The sequence below is a fragment of the Copadichromis virginalis genome, linkage group LG7 (assembly GCF_057382275.1).
Source record: "Copadichromis virginalis isolate Kocher_CV1m ecotype Utaka linkage group LG7, C_Virginalis_male_GT1.1, whole genome shotgun sequence".
NCBI lineage: Eukaryota > Metazoa > Chordata > Actinopteri > Cichliformes > Cichlidae > Copadichromis > Copadichromis virginalis.
In genome coordinates, this window is record NC_140624.1 from 66194272 (window position 1) to 66213452 (window position 19181).

The following is a 19181-nucleotide window of genomic DNA, read 5'->3' on the forward strand; positions in this document are numbered from 1 at the left end:
GCAGCAGTAAAAAGACAACACTGGCTCTTTTGCACACTGTACACACATTTCGTCTGTAATATTTGGCCTTCTGAGTGTGTTTCTTACCTTGAACAGTATTCAGAGTGGGCCCGGTGGTCAGTCAGTCAGAGGGGTGTTCAGGGCAGGACCGATTGATCTCAAACCATGAGTCTATACAGCTGCAGAAACAAACAGAAGGCATGACGCTGCGTCCTGAATGCAGCTACAAACACAGAGTGAACTTAGTGCGATTACTTGATCTATGCAGCTGATAAAAATAGAAATTTGATTAAGCGTTGAGAGCTCATAAGAACACAATTGAATTATACTGCAGTCTAAGATGGATTCAATACTACAGAGGGTTGTTGCTAAAGTAACACGTAGGCATGTTGGAAGGCCTCCATATCCTCCCACATTAGCAATACATACACAACATGCAACTTATACTGTAAACGAGACCCAGGGGGGAACACAAGGGCGGCACTAATGTGCATTATTTCTCAACTTGTAACATTTTACATTCTCGCTGTGTTTATGGAAAAGTTTGCAATAAAACACCCCATAAGTCTGTGTGTGGGTGGAAGGACATCTTTTGTTTTAAGCAGCAATTTAAGCACCGTAAAGTATAAAATGCTACATTACAAGTAGAAATACATGAGGTGCAACCATCAAAATGTTTTTTAATAACCAAAAAAAGCAGCTGTTTTGCAAAGCAGCTCCAAGCATTTTACCAGGATTTTATATAAGCATGGTACCTTTTTAAAAATTACTACAGTGAAGGAAAAAGATGATTTATGTAACATTTAGGAGCATATGAATCCAACACTTGAAGGGTAACAGCTATAACAGTAACACAGGTATGAATTTTTCAACAAAACACCGTACTTACACCATATTGGTAATATTCACTGTTTTTAACACACGTCACATATAAGCTGGAACTGAAAAACATAATTTGCTGGAAAAACTTGATTTGAGAGAAAAGTAAGGAAAATAAAATAAACTGATATATTGCATTGCTGTCTTAAAATGACTGACTTTTGTTTTCAAAACGATACTTCAGAATCAATGTGGCCCTGTGGAGCTGTGCCCCAGATATATAAAAAGTGAAAATTCTGTGAGTAAATGTGCCCCATGTGACATTTTAATCACAATCACAAAGCAAACAGCGCCCATCATCCACAGTATGAATGATGATTACTCTTATTGCGAAACCTTGGGGAGAGTGTTTTTGCTGCTGCGTCTCGGTGTTTCGACACAGGACACTACGAGGCAGGGGTGGAGCTAACTGTGAAACTGCACTCTCATTGGCTAACAATTTCTGAGTGATTAGTTGTTGAGCGATGAGCATACGCTGGATGAAACTCCTTTTTATTACTTCTATACAACCAGAAGTCTTTTTGGAACCACAGCAGTCGCCCCCTGCTGGCCAATAAATAAAAGAAACGTAGTTAACTTAGTTTACCGCTCTTTTCCTTTAGCTTCAGTTTTGACACCTGGATATGCCTCTTTTATATATATATATATATATGTAGTTTCTGTTTTTCATTTGCTACGCTTCAAACATCTGTTGGAGGTATTGGTTGGAAAAAGGCACTATCATCAGAGTGCATCCAGTTGTAAATCCATGACTGCGTAGTCAGCATGCATCATATGGAAAAAACAGGCTTCCCTGTAAGAAAAGCTAAGATGTTGTTTTACTTGTTTGAATTGTCAGTACCTTATTTATAAAAATCAAAAGTCTGGGCTTTTATGTCTAGAAGCAGGTGAGACTCATTTTTTTGAGCAGCTTACTTACTGACCCGGAGTCTAATGTATACCTGATCCCAGTGCTAGCTTATATAAACTGTGTGAGCACAAGCTAATGTGTGTAAGAAGATGGTAAATGCAGTTCACTTAATGATGTCATTAATAACAAATGTTTTTTTTTTCTTTTCTGGAAGTTATGCTGAGCTGCATTATAAAGGTTTTTAACTCTTAGACGCAAGAAAACAATTCAGACATGTAAATTTGGGCTTTAGGGTCTAATGGCTGGCTAATGATGAGTTACAGCCTTGCAGTTATTTACTAAACACACGCAAAAACTTGCAGGCGTTTAGCTTAACTTTATGACAAATGAGCTCAATATAATGTAAAAATTATTAAGGTCATGATGGAGGATATTCTCCTGGGAGGAACAACACAAACAAACAGAGAAAATAAAAGAAACAAAACACGATTCTCAGAACGGTTCTTTAGTTTCATTTAGGAGTTGCTCTCTGCTTACACTGCTGGTAGAAAATGTATGGACGGAGTACTTCTCCTGGGTAATATACTATATAGCCACCTTTATTTTGAAAATATAATTCTGATTACATTACGGTGACAAACTCAGTGAACTCAGTGAACCCGGGACTTTTGGGACTTCTAGGGATCAATAGGCAGTTGCATAAGGCTTTTCCATTCGTATGTGGTAATCATCTCAAGCCATCCAGATAATGTGACAGTGATATATCAGTGTTTAGATATGCTATCATTCAATAGTATAATATGAATAACCTTTAAATCAAAGGCACAGGACCCGTCCATCATTAAGGAATGCCTTTATCGAGATGCTGTAAGTCGATTTAATTAGAAGAAGTGCAAAATTATATAACGGGCAGTGATTCAAATGTGTGTGTGTGTGTGTGTGTGTGTGTGTGTGTGTGTGTGTGTGTGTGTGTCATTCACCTTTTGTGGTAGATGCAGAGGCACGGCAGTCTGGCTATGGTGTCCCCTTGCTGCAGTTCCTCTAGACATATCACACACTCACCGGCATCCCTCGCCAACACATCATCTGAGGTGGCAGCCGCACACAGACACACACACAGCAGAAGACGAATCAGTATGCACCAAAAACATTTCAGAGCATATCAAACACAGTAGAGAGCAGTGGGGGGGAGCAGATTGGTGCATCGCACACAGCAGACACAGCTTAGTGGTTACCGTTCGCTCCGTGCAGCAGTGAACATGCACGAGAAGGAGTTTGGAGATGAATCAGGAGCTTCGAGTCTGTTTCTCCTTGTGGAACTGGATTGATTTCTTCAATCTGCTTAACGAGTGCTGAGATTCTGCTTTCATGCTAATATACAGCGTAACCCAGCAATGCAGAATGGTTCTTTCATCCACAGTGTATGATCATATTCATATTCCCTGAAAACCTGGCTTCACTTTTAGAGTGTTTCTGTCTAACATTAAAGAAACTCTGTGCTGGTTTCTCATAAACAAAAGTAGGGGTGCACTGAAATATTGGACAAATATTAGAACTGTCAAGATGATATTTCCTGTGATGAAAATAAATAAATAACCATAAAAACAAAGTGCCAAAAACTGCAGTTCCTTAAATGGCCACTTGAGGCTTACTACAAATGATTAAGTGAACCCCATAGACCCATAGACTAAAATAAACTTTTATATAAATTAAATGGATTATTATCATGGGTATTTATGTAAGCTACAACCTCTGAGCCAAAAAATAAGCCAATCCACATGTGGCAAAAAATGTTATTATTCTTATGGACAGCTGAGGCTGGTTGTAACATCAAGTCACTCCTGTTACACACCCAACTTTACAGTCTGGTACAACAAAATACAGCAATATATTCCCCTTCAGAAACTGTAGATGGTGATTTCTTTTTTTCTTTTTTTTAATCTTAGTTTTAAAAAGTCGCTAGCACTAGCCAATAACTCTGCCCTCCACCCCCTGTTTTCAGTTCCATAAACCCAACACGATGCCAAATAGAACTTGTAAAGGTTTCAAAACCAGTTCATTGTGGTGCATCAATTAGCAACACATATGTCAGCATTCAGAGTGATTCCCCAAAGGAAACAATGATGTAGATTCAAAAAACACTTTAAATGCCAAAAACAACAAAAAGCACAAAATGTAATCCAACATTATGTCCCTGCTAATGAAAGAAAATCAGAAAACTTTATTTTTTGCCCCCTAAGAGTTGCTTTACAGATATAAATGGCAATCAAAACTGAAAAAATACGTTGACTGGCCTTTTTTTTTTTTACATAAACTATTTCAGCAGCTCTTCAAACAAACATCTAATCAGCCAATCACATGGCAGCATCTCAGTCCACGTAAGCATGTAGACACGGTCAAGATAACTTGCTGTCGATGGTGATGATGAAAGGACGACTAGAGGAAGCAAACCTAAGCCCTTACAAAGTGTTTTTAATTTACTTTAGTTAATACTTTACTTTACTCAGGCTTGGGTGTGTCCTGTGCCCAATGCTACAAGTACAAACACAATCGAATGAAACTGCCGACTCCTCAGCCTACATAAATACGTGTCAGGAGCATTAGTGAACATCAAACATGTGACCGACTGCAGCATAGTAAGTATTTCTGCGACTGCTGATACCCTGAGAATTCGAGTTTACTCAGAATTGAATGAAAGGTCACACTGGTTTGAGCTCCTGTCAGCCAAGAAGAGAAATTTGTGACGGTGGTGGACACTGGCCCCCCAGGACTGAACCAGTAAAGAATGAAGGAAAAAAAACACCACAGTCTGACGGATCTCCTTTTCTGCTGAAGCCGCAGATGTTAGGGCCACAATTTAGCATCAACAGAATGAATCCATGGCCCCACCCTCCCTTATGTCAACTGTCCAGGCCACCACTGCCACTGCTGCTGCTGCTGCTGCTGGTGTAATGAGGTGGGAAATGTTTTCTTGGCATACTTTGGTCCCCGGAAAATGATCAATCATAGTCTGAATGCCACAGCCTGCAGGAGCATTGCTGCTGACATTGTACATTTGTATAACAGTAAAATTAAACAATCTATTTTTATATTTTACAGAATGATTCTTCAGCTTAATGTGTTTTATTGTTAAATCTAAATCTGAGTCTCAAACTAATTTTCGGTGCTCCGTCTTCAACCACTGTCACGTTGTACTTAAAAAGATAAGGTGAGACAGATGAGGTTTTTCATCCAAAAAACTTAGGAAATCCTGTTTTACACCCCAAAATATTAAGCACAGCAAGCAGCAACATAAATTAAGAGCTTAATTAAGTAGAACAGTTCTCTGATTGGCAAGACTTAGTAGAACAATTTAATAAAAGGAAAAATTAAATATTAATCATGACTTAGACCTCAGAGGATTAACAATATATGTGTATATATATATATATATATATATATATATGTATATGTGTGTATATATATATATATATATATATATATATATATATATATATATATATATATATATATATATATATATACACACACACACACACACACACACACACACACCTGTCTGGAACATAAAGATCTTTTTAAAAAAAAAAAACAACCTGTAACACCAAAACACCAAAACATTTGGAAAATGTTCCTGCTCTGCTGGTGGCAAAACAAAACCCAGCTCTAACCAGGTTAACCTGCCGGTCCCCCAGTATCGACCTCTAGCCCTTCCTTGGAACTAGAACCATCACAGTAATATTCACTGTCTTACTGCAGCATGTTAATCTCTTAACATCCACCCACACTGTAAAAAATATCGTGATAAAACTGTAAAAAACTGTAAAACTGTAAAATTCAAATGTAATGCTATGGAAAAATATATAAAATCATTCGCATAAACTTTTTTTACATCAAATAATAATTATTATTATTTTATTTAGGGCGATTGTGGCTCAAGAGTTGGCAGTTCGCCTTATAATCAGAAGGTTGCCGGTTTGAGCCCCGGCTCGGACACTCTCGGTCGTTGTGTCCTTGGGCAAGAAGACATTTCACCTACCCCCTACTGGTGATGGTCAGAGGGGAATTATGAAGTGGAATTGTAAAGTGCTTTAAGCGCTATATGAATGCAATCCATCATTATTTAAACTAACTGTATATTTCTGTACATTTAGGTATTATTTTTCATATTGCCGCATTCATTGACCTTTTTTATAGGTAATTTCATTGTTTAATCACATTAAATTGTTCCTAATTTAATGTTTAAAAGCACTTGAAAAATGCAAAATCCCATGTAAAATTAGGGCAGCAAACTGTATTGTCATTACTGAAAATAACTGTATTTTCATGGGAAAGTTTTTTTCTGTTATTTTATATTGTATTATTTTAGCACCCCAGCTGCTGGAATATTACTGTTTTTTAAAGATTTTTTTTTTTACGGTGCACTTATTGCCTGTCCAGGACCCATCTTTGGCAAATCTCATAACCAACATATAACAACAAGATGCATACAAGAGATGTGATCCGAGTTCATTAGTAAAGCACAGTATCATTAGATTTGCAGGGATCTGTGCGGAATTTGGACCTGACATTATATGTAAAGTCATAAGGAATTATCCTCTAATCCAATGACCTGTAAAAGTTTTTTAACTGTAAAATAAAGTCACAGATAAGGCCTCATAAATTGTCAGTGGAGGTAGAATTTGAGCCCAGCCATAACCCCATAACCTAATCCTAACCCTAGATAAAGTTTCAGTCACTGTTACGCAACCATAGGAACCCACATTAATATTATTCATGTGGAAATGCCACACATCATTGCTTTGAGGCTGGAAAAAACGGCATTGAGGATTTGCCAAAATGATAGAAGATCCCGTTTTTATCAGTAAAGCGAAAAGAAGGATACTTGATGGGGGCAGACTGTGAGATGGAATAAGAGACAGCATATGCTCAGACTGCAAATCAGCTTAGTTCCTCAACAAACTCCCATAACCCTGCTCCTCTCATCCCTCCCTCCCCTCTTTCTTTCTTTTGAAAAATAGTGTCTCCTGTCTATTGTTCACATCCATCCACCCCCTAAAAACACCCAGGATCTCTCAGAATAAGCACTCTGGATTAAGCGGCAGTAATCTACATCGCGTCTGATAACAATACATCCAGTCCTCCTCTTAGCATCTTGCACATTACTTCTTATTAGCCTGCAAATCAAACCAGGAAAAACTCAGAAATCAATCAACTGCCAAAAAGCCGGCACAGTCCTTTAAGCCACACAGTTTTGCCCGTTTGGAAATGAGTGCAAAGTGTATTAAATTTAAAGTTAACACCTGACCTGAGCTGATAATCAAGTTAAGAGGGTTGTTCAATCGTGTTAGCTTCACCTGTGGAAATGCTTTAAAAAATGAGGTCATCTGGATGAAGCCAGCGCTCTAACTCATCACAGCTCTGCCTCAGCCAGAAGTCTCAGTATTGATCGCAGCTGCAGCTGCAAGGCTTTTAAATATCAGGCAGCAGCCTGTCACCTCTGTTCTAGCAAACCACCACAGTCCCAGAGAATCTTACAGCTGACTTTAGTGTTAACGTTTAATTCCTTTCGTAATATTGCAACGACATTAATGTGCTGTGACCTTCTCTAATACCAAAGCTTGTACAGGAATCCAGTTTACCAGAGATGACACTGTTTGATTGGAGCAGGGAATTCAGTTTTATGATGCAACAACAGCAGGGTTAGGGTTTAGCTGAGTTTAGGCAAAAGGAAAACAACTTCCTGAATAGAGAGCTCATAATTACCTCTGCTAAGGAGGTTATGTTTTTGATAGCGTTTGCATGCAGGTCTGTATGAATTCTGATAACACTTTGTAGGGCTGTAGAGTGGGACCATGTTAACAATCCATTCAAATTTGACTTACATCCGCCAAGGTCTGCAAGGTAAACTTTATGGTACATTGGTCAAAAATCAACAAGCCTTATAACTTGCATGATTCTTACAAGTGTGCTGTCTTATGTCAACATATTGAAAGTACCTTATAAAGATTTAAACTGTGTCACATTTGACCTCTAATTTGTCATATAAGTTAACTGATTGATCTCAAGGTCAAAGTGATAATAATGCTATACAGAGCTATTTAAAACTACATTACTTGTTGCCATTGTTTGTACAAACGACCTATAGTGATGTAGTGATATAATTAACGATCGTGTGTTATGACTTTGATAAATGTCTTGATGCATCTCAATCATCCAGGAAAGTAAATCTCCAAAAAGTTGATTCTGTTCATCTGGACGTAGCGTTTTGTGGGAGAAACGTTTTGTCACTCATCCAAGTGACTTCTTCAGTCTCAGCTGACTGCAGGTTTCCCCAAATCTTATAAACAGTACATTTGCATAATGGCTGAAACCAGCCCACTGAAGGAACAATGGGCTGGGAGGTCAGTTCCTTAATCATAATTATGCAAATTCTCATAACCATTGATCAACAACTACTGACCAAAACCCACTGATCAAAGACCACTGATCAATGGCCATGAGTACCATTCACAGAGAGTTGGGGAATGGCTGCAATCACAGCATGTAAGATGGCGAAAGATGTACCCTTAGGCCCCCTCCTCGATTCAGAGATAGTCTTTCCCTTTTCACGTAAATGGCGTGAAAAGGGAAATGGCGTTCTTCCCTGTCCAGGATGTGTACATCCTCATCCTTGAAAGAGTGTCGTCAGGCCAGGACAGTCTATTCACACCTACAGGCCAGTGGGCTGGTTTCAGTCATTATGCAAATGTACTGTTTATAAGATTTGGGGAAACCTGCAGTCAGCTGAGACTGAAGAAGTCACTTGGATGAGTGACGAAACGTTTCTCCCACAAAACGCTACGTCCAGATGAACAGAATCAACTTTTGGAGAAAGACTTTGATAAATCCTCCTGAGAACCGAGGAATCTTCCCATTTAACTTTTTTGGGGATTTCCTTCCTCTTTGGACGTAATAGAGGCCACCCAAACACATAAGATATCAATGGAAAGCCCAGGATGTCCTCTCTTTAGTACATCAGGACTTAGCAGGGTAGCTCAAATAATTTAAAAGATAGGCTGGTTCTCGGGAGGAGGTAATAACCTCTCAGGCTATAACCTCTCAGGAGGTTATAGCCTGTTACTTTACAGTAACAGGCTATAACAGTTTGAATACAATGTTTCTGAATAAGTATACATTTTGGAGGGAACATTTTGGTACTTGTTTTGGTACAATTTTCACTCGATGACGGTAGATACCAATAACCATCCGAGTTGATTTAATGTTGTTGAAAATCGGATCAAGGTCACACCAAATGTAAAAATCTGTTAAAACTTGATTACAAATATGTTTTTATTGTCTCCAAACTTCACAACGATATACTAGGCCTTTGGGGACATGAGTAACTAGGTTGACTAACAATTTGACCTTGACCTTTCTTTTTAGTGCCCAAGGTCAAGGTTGACCTTGAAACCTTTTTTCAAGAAATATATTGAGTAATATATCAAATGAAAGGGCCTGCAGAGAGCTGTACAACACAGTTGTTATTTTATAATACAACGCCCTCCGGTGTCACCATGACAAAATAAAGTTTTGCAAAAATCACACAATGCATGATTATATCTTAACATTGTTACAGCTTATAGACACCAGCCTGCTGATGTAATCTAATATGTGATGTACTAAAAACACGATGCTGATGTATGCTTGCATAAAAACAATGTAAAACATCAATGTTTGTCATTTAGAGTGGAGTTTAGGTTGAAATTGGTTTTATGCACTCTACAAAATGTAAACTTTTACCACCAGAGGGCAGTACTTTAACAGTGGGTTTAAAAAAAAAAACTAAAAAACATTTGACATTAATTGTAGCCAAAAAAAACAATGACATTGACTCCTTGTACCAACTTGTGGTATAAAATGGTATTACAGGAAAGTACAACCCGTCCCTAGTTTAACATAGATGTTTCTCAGATAAAGTTACATTCTAGTGATTTTGTTAATTTTGTCAGGTTTGTATCTGTTGTCAAAAGGAAAAATGTACACAAGGTCATTTTAAGTTGTGCAGACGTCACAGTTTACATTGAGGAATTTATTTCTGCACATTTACATCTGTGCTGTAAAAACCAAACAGCAACATCTGCAGTTGTTGGCTGGTACCAAAAAGACATCGGTCGCCACCATCAAAGGCAATCAAGTCTTCAGGAACCAGGTGGCCGTCATCAGATTAAAAAAAATAATTATAACAAAGTAAAGCTCAAATCCATTATATTAAATCTGGTAGCATCATCAGCCCTGACCTCACAAGTATAGCAATGACTGATAACAACCGTGACATCTTCTCATAATAATGAGATAAGATGCAACTGAAAAAGAGCTGTAACAATGAAACGAAAATCAAAGTATTTCTGATATGAAAGTAAACTTTACGGTGCAAATTACACCAAAGCATTGGACTGTGATGCAAATATGGAAGAATGTGATGTGAGATATGTGTCAGTGCTGCAAGTCTCTCAATCACTCAGTCTCTCCTCACCTGCCTGCTTCCCTCCTAACTTGCACACTTGCAAACAGATATTTGGCGTCTATAATGACTTAGATGAGGTGCTCTTTGCCTTTCTGAATCACAGCACCAAACTCTCTTTTTTTAACCTCTTCGTGTATCCTCCAATGACTTGATCCGCGTGAGGCAAACTGCATGCCTTGCACCCCCCTCTTCACCTTTTTCTTATCTGTCTGTGTCTTCGTGCTACCTCCCCCTGACATTCCAGGTCTTTACGAGGCCCCTTCTCACCCTCGTTGCAACGAGCTATATTTAGTGCAAGGCATTAAAATAACATCATGCGAAAGTCAAAACCCAGAAAAGATCCGGTGGTCAGCTCACGTGGACTCGTGCTACCTACAACCCTCACCTGCTTCTGCACTGCTCAGGCAGGTGGGTAAGCACATAGACACAAAAAGGACGTTATTTCAACGTACTGAGATTTAAACTTCAAATTAATCCCACAAGACGCCCTTACATTATGTTGGCCCTTAAAAAGCTTTGTTAGAATGCTGTTATTACTCACTGCCAGTATTAGCTTACTCATACTAAATCTATATGATAACAAAGATATGGATTTATGAAGTAGGGTGAGATTTTACAGTTCCTCCACAATCCTGCAACAGTGACCTGTCTTTTATGATACTGCAGAAGTTATAAATGAAAAAATGCTCTGTCATTTGTGAAATAATGTGATGTTTCAAGAAGAAAGTACAAAATTACAGGCTTTGGGTGGGAGAGGCTCAGTTTATCAACAGAGGCCACTATGAAGCTAAATGTTTGGCTAGGCTAATGCTAAAATATGAGGCTGTTCAAAATGGCAGTGTTGAGGCATCAGAACCAGAAGGTTTTAATGATGTCTTTGATAATCCGACACAGTTTGAATAAATATGTGCACATTTACTACCTAACTAAGCCATATGTTTCTAATTCTAACTCTTGATAGTGTTACCATGTAGTAACATAGCCAAGCAGATTCATAAACACATGTACACTTTGAATAATGACATTTGTAATGTAATGTACTTTATATATGTTTTTCCACTGTTATTGAAGCGAGGAAGCTGGTGTACCCAGAGAAAATTGAAGCACCCAGAAAGGCCACAAACATCTTTGAACCAGGAACCTTCTTGTTGTGAGGTTGAGCCTGGTAAAAAGCCTGCTTCAGCAGAAAGGATTTAGTCACAAGTCTAAATTCCAGAATGAAATGACAAGCCAGGGCTGACCAATGACTCCAAGTAGCTCAGAGATATGTACAAGGTGTCCTTTGAGTCCAGCCTCTTGATGTGCCAGCCACAGTTAGATGCAGAACGATAACAGCCCTCATTCACAGAGCGATAAAATCTTTATTAGGAAGTTAGAGGGGTATCAAAAGGATATGAGCCAGAAGAATTTTGTGATTTTGTTCAGGTCTAAGCATTTAAACCTGCTTAGTGAAGTTTCTACATGACAAAAGTGTGTAATTATTCATTTGGGTGTGAAGCAAGTGGTCCTTTGACCATATGTGCCATAACCTTGTGCGTTCGACCAAAAGGCTATGAAACCTTGCCCTTGAATCCAGTGCATCACAGCAGACAGGCACTCTACGCTGAAACTGAATAAAGTCTGCTCAGTTGTACTGCTTCAAATTTGAAATGTATGTAATGCCTATCAACACCCTGACAGGAAGAAGCACTTCCGACAATTCTGCTACAAAACTACAAATGTATGCAGATGATGTGGTATTAAAAACTTCATTTTGAAAGCAGGTTATAAGCAAGTCAGCTTAACTTTAGAGGTTTATCAGTGCATTCATGAATCTCCTGAACAGTAGATGTGTGTGTGTGTGAGTGTATGTGTGTGATGTGCCGATGTGCGGCAGTCAGTCGGTCCAGGTGATTGACAATACACCCCTGAGCATGCTGGGAAACAAGATAAGCACAGCCCATTTTGTGGGCCTCAAAAACCCAAGAGAACAGACACGGAAGAAGATAGAGGGGAAAAAGAAATTACAGCGAGATTACACAGCAGGAACAGACAGACAGACTCACAGATGAGAGAGGGACAGAGGGAGAACGAGAGAGTAATTTGTTGGAAATAAAGAGTGACAGGAAGGACAGGAGGTGCCGAAAAAGGAGGAATTATGGGAGTGTTTCTCCTTTTGCCCTTTCCTCTCGTCCGTTATCAGCCATCAGGGTCCTCCATCATTCTGGATCCCATCTTCCTTAAGACAGTTAAAATTCTCCTCTCTCTGTCTCTGTCACTCAATCCAAATTCAGCTGCAGGCCTTACAGTAGTTTTTTTACTGCACCGGCCTCGATGACCAGGTTGAAGACTTCTCGTGTCCGTCTCTGTCAGCCTCTAACAAATTCACTCAATTAGTTATTGTTACGCTCAGAAACATGAGCACCACGTATGAGCAGACTTTTACAAGGTCACCCATTTAGACACACAGTCAAACAAGTAAGTGTCAATCAACTTACTGCTGTGGGGCAACAAACAGACATGATGACCGCGTGTCTCCAAGCAACCAGGAGCGGCAGTCGAGGCCATAATTAAAACAGAAGCCTGCTTGAGGAAATAACAGGAGACTGGAAGGTAGACCGTGTGTCTGCAGCAGCTTTATGTACTTTTTTATGTCATTCATAAATAGCCCAGAGCAGCACTGTGGACACCGAGTAACAGTAAACATGAATGATGTCAGAATCACAGCAATATTCCCCCAAGTCAGGAATCATCTGGCTTTTTAAAAATGGTAAAATTCAGTATTTATTTATTTATTTATAACTGAGTCTAAAATGGACCAAAGAGCTCAGTGTTATAAAACCTGTGCTTTATTTTTCAAATTTTACCTAAAACCATGAGTGAATTCATTTCCCAATGCATATTCACCATCCTGTGGGTCGTCTACTTAGGAACGATGCTGTATTTAAATGTGTGCGATGTCAGAACACTGGCCCACACCTCGAGGTAAACATAGACTTTACTTAGAAGGCCACCCACATATTTTAACAGCCGAACAAATATATTTTTCCAGAGTTTATTCAAGAAAACAAAGGATTTCACCATCAGTTCACTGGGACAATCCAGTGGGTCTTATGTTGAAAGTTTAGTTGTGTGCAGGCGTGCAGCAGTTTGAATTGCTGCTTCACAGCAAGAAGGATCTGAATCTTTTGCTGGGACGTTTACATGTGTGGTTTCTCTCTTCATAGTCTGGCTTCCTCCCACAGTACAAATACATGTTTGTTAGATTAGGTGATCATTCCAAGTTTGCTGTAGTTGTGAATGTTTCTATGCCGTAGCTACGTGACAGACTGCCGACCTCCACTACCGACTTTGAATTTGACAAGTGGAAGAAAACTGATGGATCCGTGCATGCGTAGTTGCTTTTCGAAGGTTATTCACAGCTCTTACCATCTCAATACATTTTCTTTGCCTACTTTGGGGGCTGGAGCCCAGCTGACACGGAACAAGAGGCAAACCATTCACCCTCACATACCTACAGTCCACCCAGCAAACACGTCCCCTTGGGCTCTCTACACAGCCCCAGACTGGTCAAGGGCTGCAGCTGATAATGTGTATTTATCTGCTGAGAGCTTAAAAGCCACTCCAACCTGATCCTGCAGCAGTTGGAGAACTGCATTGTATGATACCTTCCCCAGCTGCAGTCCCACACTGGGATTAGCTCATTATCACTCATTGATCAGTTGATCAATCCAACAAAGGCTGAACAATTTCAAGATGTACTTGAACCAACAGCAGGTGTAATCCCTTAGAAACACAATAACAAGTCCCAGATGATCAGTTATAACTGTTGGTTAGATAACAGGGAGAAAAACAGCTGGGCAGCAGACAGGGAGGGATGAGCTAACAGAGTGACACAGGGCAGCACTGCCCACATGGTCAATGAAGTAAAACAAAAGACCCTGACATGCCCGGCTCCACATCCCTACACTGTTTGCAGCACTTAGAGTAAGCTGATAATTTGTGGCCTTTCATTCTTTTGCGTTGCTCGTGTGCAGAGCTTAGCTTTGAAGACATGAAGTTGAAGTTGTAGCTGTGTACTGTGCTGAGGGGCAACTGGTCTGTGAGCTAGTCTTGCTTGTGCTGCTACTGATCCTTCAGCCACAGAGAAGAACGGCGTTAGAACATCCAAAGAGCTGAAGTGAAGCTAAGTCCTCTTCATGCTGCTTTTGATCATCTTTGACTTTCCTTGTCCCTGTTGGTCTCTTCCTTGTTCTGGCCGACTTCTCAACCAGTCACCATTCAACCTACACCCGGCAATAGTACATTGGTTTTTCAACCAATGCAAACTTGCTCATGATAAGTTGGTTTTCTATTTGTAATAAAATTCATACCCAGACAAAAACAACTGCAGTACCATAAAACAAGCATAGGTTGGCGCCCTGCTCAAAGCAGAAACACCCCTAATTTTCAACCTAACCAGTATCCAAATGCATGGGTTTGTGCAGCAGTTTGTAAACATATTTAAGCCTACTGTAAAGTTGGACACGTCATCATGGCAGTCAGTAGTGACTGAGTTGCTTTTGGAATTCAGAAACTGCAGTTTATGGCTTGGTTTGTTAGCCCTGGAGGTTGCAGCTTAATACCAACTCATCTTAAACCTATAAAAGTGAAGACTAAATACACACTGTACTCTTATAGCTGAGACTCAATGTAGGCTGTTATTATAAAAGAAAAAACTCAATGTACCGAGGCAGGGTTGGTAGTATCAGCACCGCGATGTCCACAGGTTATGTGAACCGCAGCAGTTCTGCAAGACTGCTGTAGCCCACAGTCAAGATAAGCAGCGTGTCTTGGATCTTGCAAGTACAGTTTAGTACTCCAGTAGAATGACAGCAAAAAGTAAAAACCCCCAACAGGCATAACAGAATCACACAGAACCAGTAAGAGCTGTGAAACTGAAGAGGTCACATGTCAGAGCGCAGCAGTCGAGGGCTTTGCAGCCTCAGCTGTGTTTGTATTTTCCAAAGTGGATGGCTGAAACTGTCGGGTTGTGTAAATTCATGTTATGAATTTTTATGATTTTCCTCATTGCCCCTCATTCATATTTATCATGTTTTTGAAGGACTAGCTCGATAACATGTTCCTGTCTTTAGACCCGCCCACCTTGTCACGAATATTTATGAGCGCAGCAGCTTCAAGGCCTTCAAGCTCATTGTTCCCTGGCACAGCGAGCCTTATTTCTACCAGATCGATCATAAAAAGAACAGAAGGAGGTGTTTCTTACCATTGTAAGAGAGGCGAGGCTTGCTTAGACACATGATAAAGTGAACCTCCATTTCATTGGACGCCACAGACTTGGAGCAGACAGGACACTTGAATCCTAGGAAGAAGAGGAGCAAAGTAAAAGATCAGTGCAAACATATATACACACACATGACTGTGAAATAAACAAGCATCGGCTTCATTGTGAGTGCATTTCACCCAAAGGAACGAAATGTAAAATGTCATTTTGTAATGTAAAAGAATGTGATAATAGGAAATCCCGGCCGTTCTGATGTTAAAATACCCAAATAGACCCAAACAGTCTTTGAATACAGCTGGCAAGGTTCTTTGTTCTGCTCTGCAGCTTTAGTGAACTTATCATAACAGCGCATGATCCGGTTTTCCACCTGCTGCATGTTCGAGTTAGAGCACATTTCTAACTCGCACCGTAGGAAGGACTACGGACCCCAGCTGAAGCCCAGGATGGCCGCCATCTTGGGCTGAATGAGATCAACGATATCAAGGACCGCCACAAGTGAGCCAACCAGAAGAGAAAACAAAAGACAGGAAGGTGTTTTTGAGTTAACTTTCAAAATAAGAGAATGGATAAAAAATAATAACCCACTTATTGGCTTCTATTAGCGTGGCCATTAGCATATCCAGCTTACTAATGGGAAAAATTGGTCTCAGATGGAGTAGAAGGTCTGCCTTTCTAAAAAAAACAAACAGGCTGAATCATTAGCCACTGCTTTATTATCAGTTAAGGAAAGAAACATTGACTAAAATAAAACTTTGTGATATGGAAGACTGATTAGAATGAACCCAGGCCGTTATCATTGTGCTATCCAGTTCTTCCCTTTCACCCCAATGCACACTTTAAAAACACTCATCTGTGCTTGTTTTGCCAAGTTCTGTAAAGTTGTAGCTGTGTCAGTACTCTCTGTTTGTGCTCTTTGGAGCCATCAGGGTTGACTATATTAGTATAACACATACCAGATAATTAGGTCAACACTGGGCCACACAGCTGAAAACAGCTGCGACTGTGACAAAAGGAAGCTTCAATCAAAACGGCAGTGACTCTTCACGTTCAGCATCGCTGAGAATGGGATATGTTTCAGCAGGTTTTAGGCCAGTGGGTTTTGTATCCAGATTACTTCAGTTTACTGAGCTCACTCTACTGTACCTTTGCTCAAATCAAGACTGGTACCAACAAACTGCTAAAAAAAAACATTTACAAAATACAAAACTGCTCATTTCAATGTGTAAATTCTTTGAAAAATCCACCAGTTTCACTGCCTTTTGGTTTCCGTTTATTAAAAATTGATTATATGATAGGTAACGCTACAGTTGTTTGGTGGTTTAATGAGATTTGCATATATATAAACAATTACACTGATTCTTGCTGAGCATTTTTCCCCTTCTTCTTTTCAGAGACTTTCTGTGGAAAAGTTTTAGGTGCATAGCGTTTCGCTGTTGCTAACTAATCCTGGAAGTATTAGACCTCTTAATTTGTAATGTTCTGTCTTTTTCTTTTCCTAATTCCTCTTTCCTTTCTTGTCTTTTGCTAGTTTTAGACCAACAACTTCCAACGTTTCTCAATAAGGTCAGGCTGCATGAGGTAAAGTGAGATAAACTTGCTGTGGCCAGGACTGCTGCTGTGAAAAAAATCAGTTTCGTTAAATGTTACAGAGAAAGGAGTTTGGAATAAAGTTTGGAATAGTATCAGCTCCACAATGTCCACAGGTATGTGAGCCGCAGCAGTTCTGCAAGACTGCTGCAGCGCACAGTCAAGATAAGCAGCGTGTCTTGGACAGAAGTTGGGACGCTGAGTGGGAGTGGAGGCTTTTCTGCAAACTCATCATCTCCAGGAACTGGTGCTACAGGGGGCCAGACACCACCCAGGTGGAGAAGGCAAGCTCTGGGATCTGCTTGACGAGATGGGACAAGGCGCAAGCAAATAACTCCCAACTCGCTGCTGGGTGTGTCAGGACGATGTCCCCGCTCCAAATCCCCAACCACTATATTCTGATAAGAGGTCAAACATTTATGACAGGTGGTCACTGATGTGCCTGTGGTGCCAACAAGTTTGAAAGTCTTCCAAATAAGAAACTAATAATCTCATTTTCAGCCAAGAGGGTTTAGTTCAGCTCTGATCTGAGGCCCTTTTGTAGCTTTCAGTAACCATTTATTTTCATTTATGTCATTTGGTTAGCTTTAGGCAGTAAAACGTCTTGCTTGTGTCGTTTTAAAACCTTTACAATATTCACTGTCTTACTATTTATATTTTATTCCTGCACAGTTGGTGTGGACCACTCACAGTGTCATTATACACGTACAATGACAATAAAGGGATATTCTATTCTATTCTATTCTACTCTTCCTAAATGATACTTAACACCAAATTGTCAGTTATAGATAACGATAACAGCTCGTAGACATTACTAATGGGGTGTTATTTTAAAAGTAGGAGCTTCTCCGTCTATCAGGAGGAACTGCAAGCTACAAATAACACTGGACATGTGACGACTCTAGTTAAAAAAATAGCCCACCTACAACTAAACTGCAACATGGCAGCGTCCTGTGCATATAACATAACTGTGACCAAATTAATTTTTAAGTTAAAGTTGTGAGGAGAAGAGCTTTCAGTTGGTACAAATTCTGCAAGAAGAGTATTAACAGAGGTTGTATTTTTCCCTCACCAGTTCCCTGTTGTCTTGTATGATCAGGCTTGATCATATATTAATATATATTATTTAACACTATGAGGTTATCCCAAAAGAGTTCATTGCTTTAAGTGTACAGGGTAATGTGTGCTTCCTAAACTTTCTAAAACTCGAATATGTGGCAGAGACTTCAACTATCAGACTCTTCAGGAGGCAGACACCATCTCTACTTTAAACTCAGGTGACCATATAGTTACGTTGCTATAGGCTCATGATATTGGGGACTTCCTGTGATGACATGGGCATTTCTTCTTCCCTCCCCTCTTTTCAGTCATCATGTATTCATATGCCACTGCTGCATGTCATTCATTTTGACCCATTCTTTCCTGTAGTTCTTGTACTTTGTGTGTGTTTCTCTTTCCTCTCGCCCTAGTTAAGTTTGCTCTTCTTCCCCACTTTCACCAAATGGTGGATCATTCTGTAGGTGAATGTCAGATTGTTGCTATTATTAACATATTTGTCAAACATAATTTCACTCTCTGCCACAATATCAGATTTTACCGTACGATATTCATTTGACATATGCTGAACTTTTTATACCCACGCAGCAAAACATCCTCTCAGTTTTGTTCTGATGACTGGATGAGAAAAGCATTTCCCCCATAAAATCGCCACTAAATAACAGTCGTTAAACAAGCACTGGTGATACGGAGCTCATTCTAAAGATGGTTAGATGCAACTCTACCAAATTTGATGAAACAGAAATAAGGCATAATAAATGCTCCATTTAAATTGTAGCAATACGAGGCAGCCTCAGTCCACAAACGGCAGCTACCATGATAGAAAATTGGTAGCTGACAAAAATGGAAATTAATGACAGGTCCCTGTACCTGGCTGAGGTAAAGGGACCTTCAGTGTGAAGAGGACTTAAAGCTAAACAAAGGTTTGAGCTTCTCCTGTGTTTTTGCTGGAGTGATGACACATACAGTTCTAAGACATTCACAGGCTTACAAGTGGAAAATAAAGTAAAAAACAAAAATAACACTGCAGAACTGCAGCA

General features: G+C 39.7%; 1 protein-coding gene across 1 annotated transcript in view; it reads right to left on the minus strand.

The window, feature by feature from the left end:
• The window catches only part of znrf1 (zinc and ring finger 1), a 68260-nt gene that overhangs the window by 2786 nt on the left and 46293 nt on the right, over nucleotides 1-19181 (minus strand). The window contains exons 2-4 of the mRNA XM_085464826.1: nucleotides 15481-15576; nucleotides 2710-2815; nucleotides 88-179 (exon numbers count right to left, since the gene is read on the minus strand). Of these exons, the coding sequence (XP_085320952.1) occupies nucleotides 122-179; nucleotides 2710-2815; nucleotides 15481-15576 (260 nt within the window). The 3' untranslated portion in view covers nucleotides 88-121. The remainder of the gene's footprint in view (nucleotides 1-87; nucleotides 180-2709; nucleotides 2816-15480; nucleotides 15577-19181) is intronic.